We start from the raw sequence: 16603 nt of genomic DNA on the forward strand, positions 1-16603 counted from the left end.
TCCCATAATATATATTGGATAATTTATATGACTAAAACATGACATTATTTAATTTAACAGTAATGTTTGATACCATTTAGTAAGATATTAACACTATTTATATTTAACAATGTCATTAAATAAATCGCATTAATATCCGTACCGTAAACGAGCCAATAGATGCTTAGAAAAGATTAATTGGCCATAAGAATAATTAACGGGTATTAAAATAATAATTTCGTGGCCCGTTAAACCTGTAAATACCAACACAGTACCTAAAAATCCACGTTTAAGGTTCTGGAATTTACAAAACAGTCCCTAGGGGTATTCTGGACTTTTCCAGTAGCTGTAGAGACCCCACACGCGCCCTCACGCGCCTCCCAGAGCCTCCCCACGCGCAGCCCAACCTTCCCCACTCTCCCACGCGCCTCCACGCGCGTCTGGCATCAGCCACGCGCGCACACGCGCTCCCACGCGCGTCTGGAGAGTTCCACGCGCGCGCACGCGCTGCCACGCGCGCACTAATGCATCCTGATGACGCGGCACTTGCTGATTCGTTGGTGACCATGCTATGGGCGCGCTACACTGGATGAATCTACCTAATCCAAAGGTTCTTGATCCGGGTGTACTGCAGTAACATGGACTGCAATGCACCGGATCAATCAGACTCTACCAATGGCCAGGATGCACGCGCGCACTAACCTACCATGCGCCGCATCACACCGGATCACTCCGGTCATCTTCTTCACTGCCGGTGGCCGGAAACCTCGCCGGAGGCTCGCCAGAAATTGCAGAAAAGCCCCGGAAAAATCTAGAAAATTCTAGAAAAATCCCTAAAGCCTCATTTAATTATTTTCGGCCATTATTAATTTCATAGGACATTAAATAAATATATACCATCCTATATAATTAAAATTTCACAAATTTAATAAACTAAAATTCCTAATTTATTAAACTTCTTACATGGTCTCTATGCTCTAAAATAATATAAATAAACTCTACAATTAATTTATTAATTCAAAGGGGAAAAATAGATAATAACTTGCCTTATGGATTTAAAATAAATCCGCCGGTTGTGCGTAGTCGGGTAAAATCGCCTACACCGGTCCAAGCTTCTTACTCTCTCTCTTTTCCTTTCACTCTTATAAAATAGCTCTCTGAAATCTTTAAGCTTTCTAACTTAAGTGAGTTGCCTTAAGGGTAAGTTGGCTAACTAATATATATATACAACTTATATAATATATATAATACAAATATCTAAATTTTCATTAACTTTCAACATTCCCACCTATATGGCTTTAAGGCAATGCAAAACATAGTCAAGTTATTTGATCTACCATTATACCATAGTAAATGAAATTCTATCCTAATATTTAATTTTTCATCATTACATTGATTTATTATTATTATTATAATAATAATTATTATTTTATTATTATTAATAAACTTTTATTATTATTAATATTATATTATTATTATTAATAAACTATTATAATAATAATAATTATTATTACATAAGAATACATTACAATCATAATCATACTTTACCATATAAATATAATACTTTAATTAACTAATATTGCTTAATATAAACCTTACCAATAAAAAAATATAAAATATCAATACATGCACAATTGACTACTTTAACATACACAATTAATTCACATGCACAATTAAATGAATTTAATATAATAATGTAGCATGCACAATAATAGGTAGAGAAATCTACACATAAATGAAAATAAACTAAGCTCTTTAATTAAATATGGGGTATTACACAATGGAAAGGAGAAGGCTCTGGATTTAGAAAGAGAAGGCTCCATGTCAAAAGAGAGGGCTCTTTGTTTTAAAAGAGAAGGCTCTCTTTTCAATTTTGATATTCTGTGTGTTTTTGTTACGAGCTGTTGTTACTGTTGGAGCATGGGAATTATTCTGATTATTCTGGGACTTTATAGAGTGATTAAGAATTAATGTAGGGTGTTAATAGGACCTTTAATTGGTTAAAGTTTACCTCTGAATTAACGGAACAAACCATATAAAATCTACGCATCTTGTATATGGTTAACGGAGGGAAGAAAACTTAAATTGCCTAAGCTTAATTTTGGCAATCCAGTGGGATCTAATATGTTTATAACACTTATTTTAAATGCATGATAGGGTGATCTATGTATTTGTTTTGATCTATTCATGTTTTGGGACGCTAATTGTCGAGATATTAAACCTTTTCTGCAATTACTTGGATTACTGTTGGATTGAAATTGCTAGAATAATGAAACATTTTCTGCAATTATTTGGATAATGGTTTGGACTGTAAATTACTAAATTATGATTTATATATTGTAATTTACATGGATATGGAGGATTGTATGCACCAGTATGGGACGGTGGCATACTACGGACGGTTTAGCTTCAAAATGCTAAGACCTAACCTATCGGATTAACGGAAGGGATTGTAAACTATTGAATCCTAAATTTGTGTTTAAGTCAGATCAACTGACTAAGTTGAGTGACTTCCTGGATTGGTTGGTTGTAGTTAAGTCATATTAGCTGAATAAGTTGAGTGACTATCTGGACTGCATTTTGTATGTCTCCTCAATGAATAATTGAATGACTTACTCTGGTTTTGGACGGACTTTAAATATATGACTATGATACCACGAGATGAGCTTGAGTCTCAGACTCGTTGGTTAGAGTGTATATATGCAGTGGATGCGTAACTGGATATAGTAGGTAGGTGTACGCTGTTAGGTCTAGGTACTCATTCCTACCTTTGGGTTCGTTTTCACATGATGCCTTCTATTCAGGTTGAGACCCCTATTGTAGTCCAGTGAATGTCCTTAGTGTGGATATATATATATATATATATATATATATATATATATATATATATATACTTATGGACTAAATCGATATTGTGAGGTATCTAGGGTGTATCTGCGTATCGGGTCTCTGTATGGATTGCAGTTAGATTAGAACTTATTCATGGGCCTGACCCACTATTATTTTTCAGGTAACGGACGGTTCCAGGTTGTAGAGGTTGTTCGTGCTGAGTAGAGACGATTACTCATTCTTCCAATGATATAGGAGTTTTCTTCATGGTTTAGCATTAGAGTTCTTCAGTTGTTACTTTCCAGTGCTGAAGTTTATTAGGGGTCCACCAGATGGACTCCCGAGTTATATTAAAAATGAAAAAGTTGGATGTATCAGAATAATTCTTTATCTATAAAATTTTATTCGGAAGTTTCAGTTTTTGGATTATCATTCATGTTTCTTTTCAGAAATTTTATTTATTTATATTTATCTTAATTGTATTCTGTGTTCATTTATTGCTAATTGGTTTGATATCCTCGGGTAATTGGGTGTGGGCCTGGCCAACCCGTATCTGAAAATCCGAGGGTATCACAGAGCTGGCTCCCATGCTAAAGGAGCAGGCTCTCAACTTGTGAGAGCCTGCTCTCGCCCAGAATTGCATACCGTTGGTTTTAAGGTGTTGTTTGGACTGTGCAGGGTGTTTTAAATTCGTTTAAACTATTTTAACTGATGTAAATGATTCCCATAGGCCTATGAAATATTGGAAAACAATAATTCATAAATGGATTAGGGATTGGACAGTGTAAAATTAGGGAAAAATCTTACATATTGCACTTTGATTGTTAATCAGCTTACACACTGGAACTTGGAAAATTGTTTATATGTAATTCAATATTAATTAATTATATTTAAACAGGGTTATAAGTATCATGGATTACTTGAAATTAACCATGCTTGTGTTGGAACAAATTGATATTCATCTTGCTATTTAACTGCATCAATTTATGGACAATTTGGAGGATGTAAATGTTTAGATTTATTTTAGCAGTTTACATTATTGGAATATGATTTTTAGGCTCTATAATGAGTGCCTAATATTGATAAATATATGTATTAATTTATATTGATGCATACTTTGGAGAATGGTTGTTGAAAATATAGTGTTGTTTTATTAACTATGTTATTTGGAGGATTGTATGCACCGGTATGGGATGGTAGCATACTAGGGATGGATTAGTTCAAATACTAAGCCCTACCTAATCTGGATTGAGGTATAGATTAACCACAAAGGTTAATTCCAACTTATACTTGTGTCATGTCAATAAAATAATTGAATGACCTACTTTGGTTTCTGCATTGATTGTTATACATATATTAGGCCACTATACCAGATGAATGATATTTTGTATTAGGAGTGTATGGACTTTAAATATTTATGTTATGGTGTCATGGTATGAGCTTGAGTCTCAGGACCATGGTTAGGGTGCGTATATCGCCTAGGAAGGATAACTGGATAATAACTGTTGTTCCCTAGTAGGTCTAGGTATATATGACCACATTATGTGCGATTTGCATGATATCTCTACTCAGGCTGAGACAGACCTATTGGACTAGTGAGTGTCCTATAGTGATTACTTATACATATATGGACTACTCTAGTTATTATTTGAGCTATCTAGGATGTATCTGCGTATCGGGTTTCTGTATGGATCGTAGTAGAATAGGACTTGCATGTGGGCCTGTCCCACTCTCTTATTTTTCAGGTACTCGTCAGTTTCAGGGTTAGAGCTTGGTCGTGCAGAGCAGATACAGACACTCATTCCTCCGACTACGTAGGACTACTTTCTATGTTTGGCTTTAGATTTTATTTCAGTTGTTTCAGTTTCAGTTTGGAATATTATTATGGGTCCACAGGATGGATTCCCGAGTTGTTAATTTAATGGTGGTTTTGGATTATTGGATATTAAGTTTTTAATTTTTAAGGATTCTTAATTTAGAATTCTTTGAGCCTTTATTTATTTATTTCTTATTACTTCGATTTGTATTCTGTGTTCATTTATATATTAATTGTTTGATATTCCCTCGGGTTTGGGCTTGGGCCTGATCAACCCAGGTCTCGGATTCGAGGGGTATCACAGGTCTACATTATATGGATTCCCAAGTTGTAATCTCGAAATTTTAATCTTTTAATGAGAATTTATTGGAGATTATGGTATCAGAGAATTTATTATTTAATTATTATTTTAGTTTTCCCTTTCAGCGATATTTATTTATTTTATCATTATTTCTTTTGTATTCCATGCTTGTTTTTTATTGATTGACTGATATTCCATGATTTTGTACGCGGACTTGATCAACCGGTGTTCCAAAATTAGGGGGTATCACAGAAGATATTCCAAAGACAGCGTTCCGTACATGGTATGGACATTACAAGTTCTTTGTTATGCCCTTTGGTTTGACTAATGTGCTAGCGGCATTTATGGACCTAATGAATTGTGTCTTTCACAATTACTTAGACCAGTTTATGGTAGTTTTTGTGGATGATATTCTTATGACGCACAATCTCAGGAGGAGCACGAGATCCATTTGAGAATTGTATTGCAGATTTTGCGGGAGCACCGCTTGTATGCCAAATATGAGAAGTGTGATTTTTGGCTATAAGATGTGAAGTTCTTGGGACATGTTGTTTCAGAAGGTGGAGTATCAGTTGATCTATCAAAGATAGAAGCAGTTTTAAATTGGGAGCCTCCCAAGAATGTGTTTGAGATCCGCAGTTTTCTTGGCCTAGCGGGTTATTATCGTCGATTTGTGAAGGATTTTTCCCGTTTGGCAGCACCTATGACTCGCTTGACCTAAAAGGGAATCAGGTTTGTGTGGCATGAAGCCTGTGAGTCATCCTTTCCAGAGTTGAAGACAAGGTTGACTATAACACCAGTATTGGTGATATCTGAGCGTAACTTGGGTTATGTGATCTATTGTGATGATTCATGTGACGGTTTGGGTTGTGTGTTGATGCAGGATGGTAGAGTAGTGGCTTATGGGTCTCGACAGTTGAAGACTCATGAGCTTAACTACATTGCTCATGATTTAGAGTTAGCGGCGATTGTGTTTACCTTGAAGTATTGGAGACACTATTTGTATGGTGAGAGATTCGAGGTGTTCTCGGATCACAAGATTCTCAAATGCCTTTTCTCCCAGAAGGACTTGAACAAAAGACAGAGATGATGGGTTGAGTTCTTAGAAGATTATAACTTTGACTTAAAGTATCATCTGGGCAAAGCAAATATGGTAACTGATGCCTTAAGCCAGAAATCACATGGAAGTTTGGCTGGATTAGCCATTCAGAAATGGAAGATGCTTGAGGATTTGGTATAAATGGGATCGCAGTGTTTTGATAACGATGCCTGTTGTAAGTCGGCGTTCTTGTTTAGTCTTGTGACTCAGCCAACTCTTGTTAGACGAGTGATTGAGTCGCAAAGACAGGATCTAGATTTGGATGCCATTTACATCTTGATCTCCAGTGGTGAAACAGTGAATGATTGGACCTTACATGCAGATGGAGGTCTATGGTTCAAAGGTTTGTTGGTCATTTCCACAGGATGTCGTGAGGACGTTCTACTTGAGTTTTACACTTCCCGCTTTGCAGTTTATCCAGGTGGTACTAAGATGTATCACAATTTGAGACGTCAGTATTGGTGGAGTGGGATGAAAAAGGATGATGCATAGTTTGTGGCTAGATGCCTTACCTATCAGCAGGTGAAGGCCGAGCATCTAAGACCAGTCGGTTTATTGCAGCCATTGTCTGTAGCTCAGTGAAAATGGGAGTAGATTACTATGGATTTTATGACAGGTCTTCCAAGGTTACAGTGTGGGAATGAAGCTGTATGGGTCATCATTGACAGATTGACCAAGATGGCTTACTTCTTGCCCATTAAGATAACAGATGATGCAGAGGCACTCGGTGTGCTATATGTGAAAGAGATTGTGAGGTTGCATGGAGTTCCAGTAGCCATTATTTCGAATAGGGATGCCAAGTTCACTTCGAAGTTCTAGGAAGGACTTCACGCAGCGTTTGGCTCAGTGTTGCACCTTAGTACGGCATTCCATCCACAGACGGACGGCTAGTCAGAGCGTACCATCCAGATCTTAGAGGATATGCTTCGGGCCTGTGTGCTCGATTTGGGAGGTAGTTGGGAGGAGCACTTTCCACTCATTGAGTTTGCCTACAACAATAGTTATCAGGCGAGCATTGAGATGGCTCCATTTGAGGCGTTGTACGGTAGACCTTGTAGGTCTCCAGTCTGTTGGACCGAGGTAGGCGAGACAGCCGCCTTAGGACTCGACATTGTACTCGAGACTACTGAAAAGATTAAGTTGATCAGATAGAGGTTGCTCACAGCTCAGAGCCGATAAAAGAACTATGTGGATAAGAGGAGACGGCCACTATCCTTCGAGGTGGGAGACCACATTTTTTTTTGGGTTTCTGCACGAAAGGGTTTGATGAGGTTCAGAAAGAGTGGTAAGTTGTCGCTACGATTCATTGGACCTTTTGAGATCTTGGACTGGGTAGGAGAGGTTGCTTATAGACTTGCTTTGTCACTGCAGATGGACAAAGTTCACAATATTTTTTATGTATCGATACTATAGAAGTATGAGCCGGATCCGTCTCACATTTTGAGTTGGGTCGAGGTGGATATTGATGAAGATGTTTCCTATGAAGAGGGACCAATTTAGATCCTTGACACATGGTAGAAGGTTTTGAGGGATAAGACGATACCGTTAGTAAAAGTTCTTTGGAGAAGTCACAGAGTCGAGGAGGCTACTTGGGAGCTTGAACAGGAAGTTCGCTCCAAGTATTCAGCGTTGTTCTCCCCCACAGGTATGATTTCGGGGACGAAATCCTTTTAAGTTGGGGAGATTGTGATGTTTTCATTTTTTCACCATTTTCTATTTTTGGGAAATTTCCATTTTGGCAAGGGCATTCTCGTCTTTTCACGTTTTGCGTACCGGAAACCATGGGGTGTGCCAGGTGTGTCAGAGAGTTGGTTGGGGTGTTCCATTGAGTTAAGGACTCTTGAAAATGAAAAAGTCGTCATTTCGGCATTTTTTTGCTTTTCGAGCTGGACAGTCCCGGGTGGGACTTACTACCGGCATTGTTATGTGCGGGAGTTATGTCTCGGGTCATTTGCATACCATGCATGGTTATTTTGTGCTTAATTATATTATTTAAATGTTGGTGTATAGTTGTGATTTAAATGGACTATATATATATATGTGTGTGTGTATGTGTGTGTGTGTGTGTGTGTGTGTGTGTTTGTGTGTTTATTAAATTAAGGTAGGATATTTTTTGTGTTAGTGGAGCCACCACTAACACATTTGGGGCTAAGAGGCCATTGTGTGGCCTCACATTCTCTCTATCTCCTGGCACTCTCTCTTCCTTTCTCCCATTTTTCTTTTTCTTTTTCTTTCTACAAGAAAGCTTCAATCTTCAATTAGTCTCTCATTCCTTGAAAATTTTGGACACCGTTTGCGACAAAACGAAGAGCACGACGAGATCTACGTATGAGTACAAGTAATTTCAGCTTTGGTGCACCATAGGGATTTCGAGTTCTAGGGCATAAATTGGGGATTTTCATCATTTTAATGGTAGGGGTTTCTAATTCCCACTTTCTTACACCTTTGTGAATTTTTCTACTATGATTATTGTCAAACATGCTTAATTTGAGTTGATTGCCTCTAAAATGACTTAATTATTGTGTATGAAGTGCATGAATATGTGTATATGTTGATGTGTATGCAAAACATGTCAAATTATTAATTTATATTCCTATTGTGTTTGTTACCTTGCTAAAACTTGTTAGATGGAAGTGTGCTCATTTGTGCGGTATGAAAACCCTTATTGTCATAGCATTGAAAACATGAGACATACATGCATATCATGGGGAATGAATGAAGGAAAAAGTTTTGAAAGAAATGAAAAATGGATTTTCGGAAAAGGCTTTTATAAAGTGGTTTTGAGAAAACCCGGACGCCGCAGAGGTACCAAGGATCCGTGGAGTTAATGTAAACTAAAGGGAAGTAGGGAAATCACCCTAACGTAGTTGAGCTATCTGGGCCCAAATGACGCCGCGGAGGTACCAAGGGTCATGGACAATAGCCAATCCTTCTTTCATGTCACTGCAGAGTCACTAAAGGACGGGTTATATTAACAATATGAAAAGTGATGGATGGTTTTGAAAATGGGGAGCGACATAGCACGACATTACATTTCATAGCACCATATTGTTCATTTGGACTTGAAATTGATGTCGTATTTCCCCAGCATAGCATAATCCCATTCTCTTTTATTCTATTCATTGTTTGGATTCACGGGGTCACAAGAAGTGCGTCTTAGGCATCACCTACTGAGCAATTTGCTCACCCCTTATATTTTATATTTTGCAGGTTATGGGAAAAAGTGGCGGATGACAATCCACCGCAAGCTTGAGGGTTGCTAGATGTCCAATTTTTGTTATCTTTTGTACCTTTGGCTATCCTTTTAAAAAAGCTTATTTTGGACTATATTTAAACTTGCTAGCATGGCCATGTAATTCATGTATGAGCCTTAGCTCTGTTTCGATGTAAATTTGAATAAAATGTAAAGACTATGCTTTTCGTATCCGAAATGAATGGGAAATGTTGTAACAATGTGATAAATTGTCGATACTTTTCATTATGGTATGAAGTATCATTTTTAAAGTGTGTTGGGATAGGTTTAGAACAGTTTTGAGGCTTCTACCAAAGCCTTACTTCATTCTCTTAGTCACAGCATTTCAACAGCTAAATCATAGCTCAAAGAGCCATTTCGGTCGATTGAAATGGGTACTTCGGTTGACCGATTCTTCCAGTAGCTTCTGAAAGTTTTGGGTTCACAACCGGTCGACCGGTTGGCCATTTCGGCCGACCGATATAGGGGGTTTTGCTTCGGTCGACCGAAGCTTCACTTCAGTCGACCGAAGTGATGTTGCTTGGTCTATCTTTGTCTTATCTTCTGGTCTATCTATCCTAAGTCCTGGGTGATCTGCATTGAACCAATATGGAGTTTAACCATGACTTAAAAATGATGTTTTGACATTAGAAGTGACGAAAATGACTCAGGTAACCTCGGGTTCGGATAAGGACCCGATTGACGGTTCGGACCCACGGGTTCGGGTCGTTTCATATTTTTGTCTCGAAGTTGCAGAGAGATCTTTAATTTAAGATTCACTCATATATTTGGCCAAAGAAAAAGAAATAAAAAAACTTTTATATCAATTGTCCAATCTCACCTTCACCTTCTATTATCTTTCTTACAGAAGACAATAAAAACCATCATTTGTTTGTCTAGGGGTTATTTGCGAAAAGTCTGGCAATCTAATATATATATATATATATATATATATATTGTCAATAATTTAATTGCTAAAAATAAAACAAATTTCAGTTTAAACTTCGATCTGTTCTGAATGTGTAGAAATTGGTCTTCGTTTCTTGCGTTTTTGCTTGGCTCTGTTGGGCTGATGAGAAAAAATAAGAAAGGGTGGAAAAGGTGGGGGCAGAAAAATTGAGCTCTTGCCGTGTAAGGACTTCAGTCTCAACCTATATAATGGATTTAAAGTAGAAGAAAATAGTGATTTGTATGTAGATGAATTGATGATTGCAACCACTGGATCACAACTCTACTATAGTGATCAAATGAAAAAAAAAAAAAAAAAAAAGAAGTGTCATATCAGAAATCCTTTTAGAAATATTTTTCTATTTATAATTTAACTTTCCTCAAGTTTCTCAGCAACCAAACTTAATTACATGAAACAAGCTATGGTTGATATATATATGTGTGTGTGTGTGTATACTTAAAGAAATAAGTTAGTCAGTCAAATTAGGGTAAACATGTCATTTGAATCAATTTAGTAGGTCAAACCAAAGTCAAAGGGTAATGATATCTTTTTACATGTAAAAAGTGGTCTGACACACCTGTCAACTAACTTTTGGGGTGTAAGTGAAAAACGGAGCAAACGTTTGTAATATGAGTGATAGTTATTTTCAAAAGATATTTAAGGGTGGTATTTGGCCAAACCTGAAGGGGTGTCAGTAAAATTATCCCTATAATATATCGTATAAAATATAACCGTATAAATCAGTATTAGTATATATGGTCAAAAAGGTGTAGATTAGTAAATTTTTTACTCACCTTGCTGACTTGGCGATGACAAAGCTATGTTAAAAGTATGGCATTAATCACCATCGTTAGATACTCACTAGACGTCATCCAGTGAGAGAGTAAAAGAAGTGGATTTTTTTCCACAGTTAAGCGAGTAAACGATGTACAAATGCTGTAATTATAGTTGAAAATGGGGTTTTTGTTTGACAAGTAGTAATGTAACATGCTGAAAATTAAAAATTTAGCAATAGGTGAGTACAAATGCTAATCTGTCAACCTCTGATGACATATATACACATTCAGATCCTGTGACCTTGAATTTATTCATTATCTAACATTATCTAGGGTGTAGTTCAGTAATTGATGCTTCATTCAAAGACCATTGGACTGACTGGCTTGTAGATTGGACTGACTGGCTTGTACATTGATCTGACTCTAGCCCTTTCGGTATGCTCGAGTCAGTTCCGCTATGGCCGAAGATCGGAGGATGTTGAGGCACTTGTAGAGTAACAGAATAACTGTTGAGCATAATAACCAGAGATGCCATGGAGGGCCTGGCATCCACATCTTCTTGAACACACAGTAAGCCAATGTGGATGCATCTCAAGACTTCATTTCTTGAATGAGAATCTGCCAGTGTTGGATCCATCAATTCCATGGGTGTTCCATCCCTCCAATGTTTCCAAGCCTGTGACAATTGAAGTTAAAAAGATGTGTGTTGTCCTGTTGAGATGCTCATATTGATATTGACAAACAAAAATAACATTGTAACATTCAGAATGCACTCACATAGCTCAGAAGGTCTCCTGCACCGTCTGATTGATAGAAATTACTATTTTTCTTGCCGGTTATGATCTCTAGAATTAACACTCCAAAACTAAACACATCAGACTTCACGGAGAAATCTCCATGCATCGCATACTCTGGAGACATATAACCACTGCAATCCAACACCATCGGTACAAGAACACAAGTAAGAACACAACAACAAAGTACAAAGTCTATTTGACACTACTTCATAGTAAAGCTAAACGTTTGATGATCTAATGCACAAAAGTTAATGGAAAACCAACAATTAAAGGAGACATTCAGGTACCGGGTAGAAGGAGGCTAGCAGTTTGTCTAAGTTGAAGAAGTTTGGATTATCAAAATGACCTTTACCTTTTTTTAATTTTTTTTCCCCCTACTAAGTTCCAGTTGAGATTAGACATTCTGAATTCATTAATGCAAAATATGAGAAAGAAAGAAGCAGGGGAACGTTTGGGATTGAAAACTTACTATGTCCCAACAATTCTACTTGTATTTCCTTGAGTTTGATCGACGCCAAAAATCTTCGCCATGCCAAAATCTGAAATTTTTACATTCATATCTTTATCTAAAAGTATATTGCTAGCCTTGAGATCACGATGTATAATTCTAAGTCGAGAATCTTCATGAAGATAGAGAATTCCACGTGCAATGCCTCCTATAATCTTGTAACGTTTCGACCAATCCAATAGAACTTGTTTAACCGAATCTATACATCGATCATGATAAATATTCAAGTTAGACTCTAGGATTTAGATTTCATAACATTACATAATAATGTGATTCGACAAACAGGCAAATGCAATGTACTAATATATGTCTCAGAATGGAGCCCAAAATAAATAAACATTTTCTTCAGCATTTGAACATCTATATAACAGTATATATGTTCTTCTAAGATCCAAATATATATTTTTTTCCTGTTTGCTAAGTCAGATAATATATGTATTGTCATAGACATCATATTTGTATTTTGTATGGAGTAGAAGATGAGACAAAAATAGAAAAAATTAATAACTAGATAAAATTTTAGAGATGAGCCAAACCAAATAGGAAATAGTCAAGGCTTTTGTTAGGGACGAATTCATAGATAAGTATCTTTTCTTCTCCTTCCAAGCAGAATCCCAGTAATCTCACTAGATTTCTGTGTTGAAGCTTGGCTACCACTAAAACCTCATTCTTAAATTCTTCTGCACCTTGTTGGGAACTGGTGGACAATCTCTTCACAGCTATCTCTTGTCCACTTGGAAGTGTACCCTGCGTATATATATGCCACAATGAATCAATTATTGAATATTTTTTCCGAAATTTCAGAAACTTGTAATGCTATGGAGTGCCTGAATTTGGCATATTTGGGGGAACTAAATAAATATGGTCTTTTGGTGCTTAATTTTCCAAACTGTGAACAATCTAAGTGGTCTAACCCATCCGCTGGGTGTTGAAATAGCATGGCTAATTGTATCAAATTTATTAGTTCTAAAATATGAGTATAAACATGATCACTAATTCATAAGATTTTATTGCCACAAGCACCGGTATGTATATTTGGGCATAAACATTCTGGTACGAAGCTTTTTGGCAGACTCTGGTGGTAAATCCTGAGTGAAAACTTGAATATCACTTCATAACTTTTTTTTACCAATCTGTAAATATGCACATGGATATACATTTCGATAAATTTATGAACCAGTGCACAATTTCTAATATCCGAAATTAGAAGTTGTTGTGTATTGGCAAATGGGGTTTTGGTCTTGAACAAAATATATAGAGATGAAAGTTTATGGTTTGGTAATTATTTTATGAAAACTTTATAAGTAGAATTGGTCCAATTTTTATTATATTATTTCATAGTTTTTTTTTTTTGGGTAAGTTATATTATTTCATAGTTCAGTAAACATAGATCCTCAACAACATAATTTGGTAGCTATCCTTGAAATAAAATACAGGTAATAATCCCTTACCTTATAAACAGTACCAAATCCACCTTCACCAATTTTGTTTGCAGGAGAGAAGTTGTTTGTAGCTGCTTCAACTGTTGCAAAATCATATGACAAGGATTGTACTGTTGTGATATCATCTGCAGCTACACAATCAAACATCAAATGTATTGACATTAGTATATCTGATACTGAAAAAGCAAATTTGGTTTAAACAAATGCAGTTGAATTCTTTTCTTCTTTTTGTATTACCAGATTCCTCCTTAATAGTATTGTTTTTCTTCTTTGCTTTCCTGACAATGCACCAGAAGCCAATGGAAAAGAGCAGCACTGCCACAATTACCGGGACAACAATGGCAATAATTACCGCCGTTGAGATTACCCCATTTCCTTTATCAAAGAAAAATGCTTGATTGAAAATTCTCTATGAACAAATAATTTTTCCACAATGAAATTGATTTCATAAAAAAAGAAAAAAAATTTACATTAAATAAGAGGGAAGTGGTATAGAATATCGTAAGGGTCACATATTGCATCCAGATCCTCACTGTACAGTGGTAACAATTTTGATCACCCCAGCAATGGATTTATTAAATTAAATCTAATAAATTATGCTGCAAACAAATTTCATTTAAATTCATGAGTTGGGGTTCTTTAACCAATGACTTCAATTTTATAATTGAAAGAATAATGCTATCCAAGAGAACTCCAGAGTCACTAGCTCTCTATATTTAATAGAAATATGGATAAAATAATTTTGTCACAGATTTCAAAAATAGTCTTAATTCACTTATTAAATACAGAAATCTCATGACTCTGAGAAAGCTCTCTTAGCAGCCTTACTCTAGTTGAAATTCAAGTAAGGTATGTAAGATGTGGAGTTCACCTTTACTAGTAGAAACTGGAGGAGCCGGAGGAGAAAGAGGAAGAACTGGTGCAGGCACGGGAGCAGATGCCGGCGGTGTAGAGGCAGTGAGATTGAAGAAAGGGTAAAACTCGTAGCGAATATTACAGCTCGGAAACAGAACTCTAGCCCCCAGCTTTATGTCGCAGCAACTTGGAAGTCTTGCTATAGCATCGCGAAGGCAGGTGTTGCAAACATCACTAGAGAGGTCCGGCGTGCACTGCACAAGTCCATACAACTTCTGAAACGATGAGTAGTTGCTTACTGTACCTGCGAACTTTTTACCTGACCCGCCAGCACTCACAGCCCGAGTCACTAACTCGTCCATCGTGTTCCCCAACACCTGCCTAAACCGCACAGGCTCGGTCACATTCTGTGTGTTGATCAGAATGAACGCAATGGATGTGTCCATACTGGAGAAAATATTTCTGTGTGAGTATCTTAATAAGCATTCATCGTACCAAACCGTGGCCTCTGTCCTATTGGCACACAGCTGTAGTATTTCTTGACTTGCATCTCGGACACAAGTATGACATTTATCGGTGGCAACATCACCCCGGCATAGAAAGAGGCCGTAGACTGCGTTGGGGCTGCGACCGGCGGTGGTGTTATAGAATCCGTTGTTGGGTGTGGTGGCGTTGGTGGAGAAGTTGGAGAGGAGGAGATTGAGATTGGAGTGGAAGGTGGTGTTAAGAGTAGTGCTGTAAGTGGTTGTGTTTGGACAGTGATTAGATAGAGGTTGGGAGCTGATTTTAGTGGTGAGGAGGCTAAGCAAGCCAAGAAAGTAGAGAAGGGCTATGGAGATTTTGAAGGAAGGCATGGTTGTGGGTGATCAAACCTGTCTCAGATTCGGGCATAGAAAGGGTTTTGGTTTTTATCAAAATTAGATTCACAGATATAACACAGGAAATGAGTGGTAAAGGGACTCTGGGTTGACGCGGCTTAGGAAGACTTGTTAGATGGTAATTTGATTTTTAGGCACAGATGGAGACCACTGGGATTGCTGCTTGCATTAAAATAATGGGAGAGTAGTGACAAATTGACAATATTGATGAGGAGGACAGGAATGGGAATGGATATGATAGGTTGGAAGTTTCCTTGTACATTGCATCAAGAAAAGGGTCACCCATTGTTGATTGGGTTACGTGAATCATACCCAAATTTTAATTTTTAAACAAACTTATGCGCATAGTGGATCAAAAAGTTGAAAGGAATGTTAATTATGGGAGGCCAAGCTTTTATTTTTACTAACATCTATCCCCTTTGATTTAATAATTCTTTATTTTATATATGGACTCACTAAAAATTTAGTGAAATGGACTTTGTATAAAAGTGACAAAATAAAAGAGATGACGTCACATTAGTGGGTCATTGGTCCAATGACATACTTTCTTTTTCTAGAGGAGAGGAGGAATTTAAGGGGTTGGAGCGGCGGGCATTAAGTTTTTTATTTTTCAATACCGAAAAGCAATTGGAATATTGGTTGTCCGTTTTTCTAGAAACTAAGTTTAAAAAAAGGGGCCCGCGCGGGGTTAAATTTGTTTTTTAAATAAGGGGGAGGGGGAGGGGGAGGGGGAGGGGAGGTAAAATTTGTTTTTTAATAATGAAACAAGTCCTTAGGTTATATTTGGTGGCATGGAAATAGAGTTTTGAAATTGAAATTGGTGGAATTGGATAAAATTTTGCTGGATTGCTTTTCTCCAATTTCAATTCTAAAGCTCCAATTTCATGCCAGCCATATATAGTTTTAGGATGTGTTCGACTATATGAAATTTTAGTCTTAGAATTAGAATTTGTGAAATTTGATAAAATTTTGGTTCAATTATTATTATTATTTTTTTTCAAATTTTACAAATTCTAATTCCATACAACCGAACATACTCTTAGTAATTTTCAAATTTTGATAATTTGATAAAATCCAACCATTTCTTAATGGAATTTTAAAACTAATATAATTTCTCATCTGTATTCCCTTCAAATTCTATT

At 36.8% G+C, this 16603-nt stretch overlaps 1 protein-coding gene across 5 annotated transcripts in view; it reads right to left on the bottom strand.

The window, feature by feature from the left end:
* Nucleotides 1-15587, bottom strand: part of LOC132307571 (cysteine-rich receptor-like protein kinase 25) — a 52013-nt gene extending 36426 nt beyond the window's left edge. Inside the window, exons 1-7 of one of the 5 annotated variants that reach the window (XM_059805402.1) lie at nucleotides 14600-15587; nucleotides 13966-14103; nucleotides 13738-13853; nucleotides 12823-13033; nucleotides 12248-12485; nucleotides 11759-11909; nucleotides 11116-11657 (exon numbers count right to left, since the gene is read on the bottom strand). In XM_059805402.1, the coding sequence (XP_059661385.1) occupies nucleotides 11307-11657; nucleotides 11759-11909; nucleotides 12248-12485; nucleotides 12823-13033; nucleotides 13738-13853; nucleotides 13966-14103; nucleotides 14600-15437 (2043 nt within the window). In that variant the 5' untranslated portion in view covers nucleotides 15438-15587 and the 3' untranslated portion in view covers nucleotides 11116-11306. Of the gene's footprint in view, nucleotides 1-11115; nucleotides 11658-11758; nucleotides 11910-12247; nucleotides 12486-12822; nucleotides 13034-13737; nucleotides 13860-13965; nucleotides 14104-14599 lie in introns of those variants that run through there. The other 4 variants (XM_059805396.1, XM_059805417.1, XM_059805408.1 and 1 more) reach the window with 4 other exon arrangements.
* Nucleotides 15588-16603: the final 1016 nt, after the last annotated feature.

The sequence above is a fragment of the Cornus florida genome, unplaced genomic scaffold (genome assembly GCF_030987335.1).
Source record: "Cornus florida cultivar Cherokee Brave unplaced genomic scaffold, ASM3098733v1 CherokeeBrave_3.0.0_Hap2_Chr01, whole genome shotgun sequence".
Classification (NCBI taxonomy): domain Eukaryota; kingdom Viridiplantae; phylum Streptophyta; class Magnoliopsida; order Cornales; family Cornaceae; genus Cornus; species Cornus florida.